Genomic DNA, 3926 nt, shown 5'->3' on the forward strand with positions numbered 1-3926 from the left:
TTTGCTTTTGTTAGCAAAGTGTGATTTTGGCCTGTTTTGCTCACATTATGGATTCCTATCAATACCAGCTTGCGTTGTGCTACGCATATCTCATGCTGAAACGTAGGGATCCAGCCCGAAGGAGGAGGCAGGCGAGATCCTGTTGGACCAAGGAATGGCTACTGAGGAGGGACACTCAGTCCCACATGTCTCTCCTGGTGGAGATCCGAGGTACCCACCCCTGTGACTACCGGAATTTTCTGCGAATGGATGAGGACACGTTTCAGGAATTGCTACGTCTGGTCACTCCGATCATCCAGAAAGAGAGCACTAATATGAGGGCGGCAATTTCTGCGGAGGAGAGACTGGTCGTCACCCTGAGGTACCTTGCCACAGGAAGATCCCTGGCTGATCTGAAGTTTGGCTCCCTGATCTCACCTCAGGCATTGGGGAGGATTATCCCTGAAACTTGCCAGGCTATTGTGGAAGTCCTGAAGTCTCAGTACTTTAAGGTAAGCGTAAATAACACATACAATATACTCAGGTGCCAAACTTTTTTTTTATTTTAATTTGTACACCGGTGCACATTACGCAAAACATATTGCTGCTTTTGGATTATCAAGAATAAAATAAAACATGTCACATGATTTTTAAGTGGCAAAATAAATTAAAAGAGAGCCATGTATGTGAAAAATGTTAAGGACCTCCATTTTCATTCACACACTATCGAAGAAGGTATGGAGTTGATGTTAAATAGTGTGGTGCGTAGCAAGCAACCGAGACAAATGTGTCCCAAACACGAGAGACAAAACAATAGACCACCAGTGCAACAAGCACTGCATCACACATCATTAACTATGAAAGGGAAGCTGAATGTTTAATCAAAGATGGATGGTGGTATTCAAGTATCACATGGGTCAACAAACTGCAGCCCTTCAGATGTTGTGAAACTACAAATCCCAGCATGCCTTGCCACAGTTTTGCTTTAAGGGAGTGTTAAAACTGTGACAAGGCATGCTGGGATTTGAAGTTTCACAACATCAGGAGGGCCGCAGTTTGAGGACCCATGAAGTATCATATTGAAGCCATTAGTGGAAACCACAAAAATGTTACAGTTGAACCACATTTTTGCCGTCATCATTGCAGTCCTGCAATGCACTATAGATGACGTCAAATGAGGTCGAGGGAAATGAGTTTGCAGGTTGATTCTGCTCTGGCCTGGCCATCACTGTGCGGGGATAGGTGGGGGGTGGGCTAGTCATGTGGAATGGAGCAGTGACCATTCCTGCATTGGACTGGTATGTTTTACCTGGGTCATGCAGGTCTGGGCCGGTGGGCGTCACTGTACGGGGATAGGTGGGGGGTGGGCTAGTCATGTGGAATGGGGCATTGACCATTCCTGCATTGGACTGGTATGTTCTACCTGGTTCATGCAGGTCTGGGCCGGTGGGCGTCACTGTACGGGGATAGGTGGGGGGTGGGCTACTTATGTGTAATCTGGAGGCGACCATTCCAGCACTGGCTTGGTATGTTATACTGGGGTCATGGTGAACAGGCGTGGCGTTCAGCACCGCACATGGAGGTTCACCAATGTTTGGAGGGGTTAGGTATGACCTTGGGTGGCCTACACTAGGGGGAGGCATAGTGTAATCGCAAACACCTGTTTCTGGTTTGAGGCGTTTGTTCCTGCCACGGTACAGCAAATCATATACAATTCGTTCGAATTCAACCTGTTGGTCAGGATCCATCTTGCGTAATGCACCACCAACATGAGTTGCAAAATTCGCAAAATAATCGGGTTCCTTGTTTAAAACTTGCTCGACTTTCTGTAGTAGAACTGCATTTTGATCAGTAGTCGATTTGGCCGTTGCATCCTGACGTCTGTACCTTCTTCTGGTAGTTGAGCTATCACTTCCAGCATTGGAGGCGACGCCTGTGGATGTTTCGGTAGGGCTGGAGAGAACAGGGGATGCGAGTTGTTCCAGATCCGGTGTGGAAGCCTGTTGAAAGTACAAAAATTATATTAATCTCTTTTTCATTTTTTGATGTGTTCACAGTTTCCATCCAGCACAGAGGACTGGACTTTAATTGCCAACGAGTTTGATCGGCGTTGGAACTTTCCAAACTGCGGGGGAGCAATAGATGGGAAGCACATTCGCATCACACCGCCTGCACACTCAGGATCTTATTATTTCAATTATAAAGGATACTTCAGTATTGTACTGATGGCGGTGGTAAATGCAAACTATGAATTTATTTTTGTGGATGTTGGGAAAAATGGACGCGCTTCGGATGGGGGATCCTTTAAAAGAACTGAGTTTTATGAGCGCATGATGTCTAATAGGCTAAGGTTGCCAACTGTGCCTGATACCAAACATGGCTTAAATTATGTTTTTGTGGCTGATGAAGCATTTGCTCTACACGAACATCTGTTGAAGCCATATGCTCAAAGGGGGCTGACACCTCAACAGCGAATCTTTAATTATAGACTGTCGAGGGCTAGGCGTGTTGTTGAGAACACTTTTGGGATTCTGAGCAACCGCTTCCGTGTGCTACACACGGCAATTAACTTGCGGATTGATAAAATCGACTGGGTTGTGCTGGCATGTTGTGTGTTGCACAACTACTTGCGACGCAAAGCAATGCAACAACAAACTGCCATCAACATGGTCGATGATCCCAATCAACCAGAGGAAGTGTCGAATATTGCCTCTGTTGGAGCACCTGCCCTCCATGAGACAGGGAGTGCACGGGCTAAAGCTGTCCGCGAGCAGTACTTGGCATATTTTAATGGTGTTGGTGCAGTGCCATGGCAGGAGGAGTGCCTACACTAATAGAGTTGTGAATTGTGGGCTTTTGTTGCAGTCAACTTACCAAATCACTGGCTGAATTATCCCCATTATCTTCTGTATCATCTGTTGGCACCTCCTCGACCAAAAGCATTCTTGATGGGCGCTCTGGATCCTGTTCTAGGACGAATTTTAATTGGTCGTAGTACCACAGATTGGTTAGGTACACGTCCTGGGCACCAGCACCTGAAGACCGCGATGCAGCAATTTTCTTGTGCTCCTTTAGAAAGACTGTGCGCACATTCTGGATTTTACGGCGCACCCATTTTGGGCAGGCTTCCTCGTGGAATTGGAGGCTGTAGGTCACGAGGTGCTTTATAGCGAGGTCTTTCTTATTTTTGTTTGCATAGTCGCGGGATTTGACCTTCCATAGGCATTCGTGTTCCTGATAGATCGCAAAAAAGCCTGTAAGGAACTCCCGCTCCCGTTCACTGGTCATGTCTCTGTAATTAAAAAGTTATGTTTTCTGGTTAGTTTTCACAAAAATATGTAGTTGTACACCATATCATGCTTTTGCTTACTAAATAAATGTTATATTGCTGTTACTTCAGTTCAGTTTTAGTATTTTGGATGTTCGCAATAAATGAGGTGTTTGGTGGGCAGCAGCAGCTACATACACAAGGGGTGCAGTGTGTACAACATTGGTGGGCAGCAGCAGCTACATACACAAGGGGTGCAGTGTGTACAACATTGGTGGGCAGCAGCAGCTACATACACAAGGGGTGCAGTGTGTACAACATTGGTGGGCAGCAGCAGCTACATACACAAGGGGTGCAGTGTGTACAACATTGGTGGGCAGCAGCAGCTACATACACAAGGTGTGCAGTGTGTACAACATTGGTGGGCAGCAGCAGCTACATACACAAGGTGTGCAGTGTGTACAACATTGGTGGGCAGCAGCAGCTACATACACAAGGGGTGCAGTGTGTACAACATGGTGGGCAGCAGCAGCTACATACACAAGGGGTGCAGTGTGTACAACATTGGTGGGCAGCAGCAGCTACATACACAAGGGGTGCAGTGTGTACAACATTGGTGGGCAGCAGCAAGCTACATACACAAGGGTGCAGTGTGTACAACATTGGTGGGCAGCAGCAG

The 3926-nt window shown here is 46.8% G+C and overlaps 1 protein-coding gene across 1 annotated transcript; it reads right to left on the reverse strand.

The window, feature by feature from the left end:
* Positions 1 to 535: 535 nt before the first annotated feature.
* Positions 536 to 3481, reverse strand: LOC146049734 (uncharacterized). The gene is made up of 2 exons (XM_083166343.1): positions 2854 to 3481; positions 536 to 1979 (listed from the first exon to the last, which is right to left on the reverse strand). The coding sequence occupies exons 1-2, from the start codon at positions 3265 to 3267 to the stop codon at positions 1089 to 1091; spliced, it is 1305 nt and encodes a 434-aa protein (XP_083022469.1). The 5' UTR covers positions 3268 to 3481; the 3' UTR covers positions 536 to 1088.
* Positions 3482 to 3926: the final 445 nt, after the last annotated feature.

The sequence above is a fragment of the Crinia signifera genome, chromosome 12, assembly GCF_055691185.1.
Source record: "Crinia signifera chromosome 12, ASM5569118v1, whole genome shotgun sequence".
Classification (NCBI taxonomy): domain Eukaryota; kingdom Metazoa; phylum Chordata; class Amphibia; order Anura; family Myobatrachidae; genus Crinia; species Crinia signifera.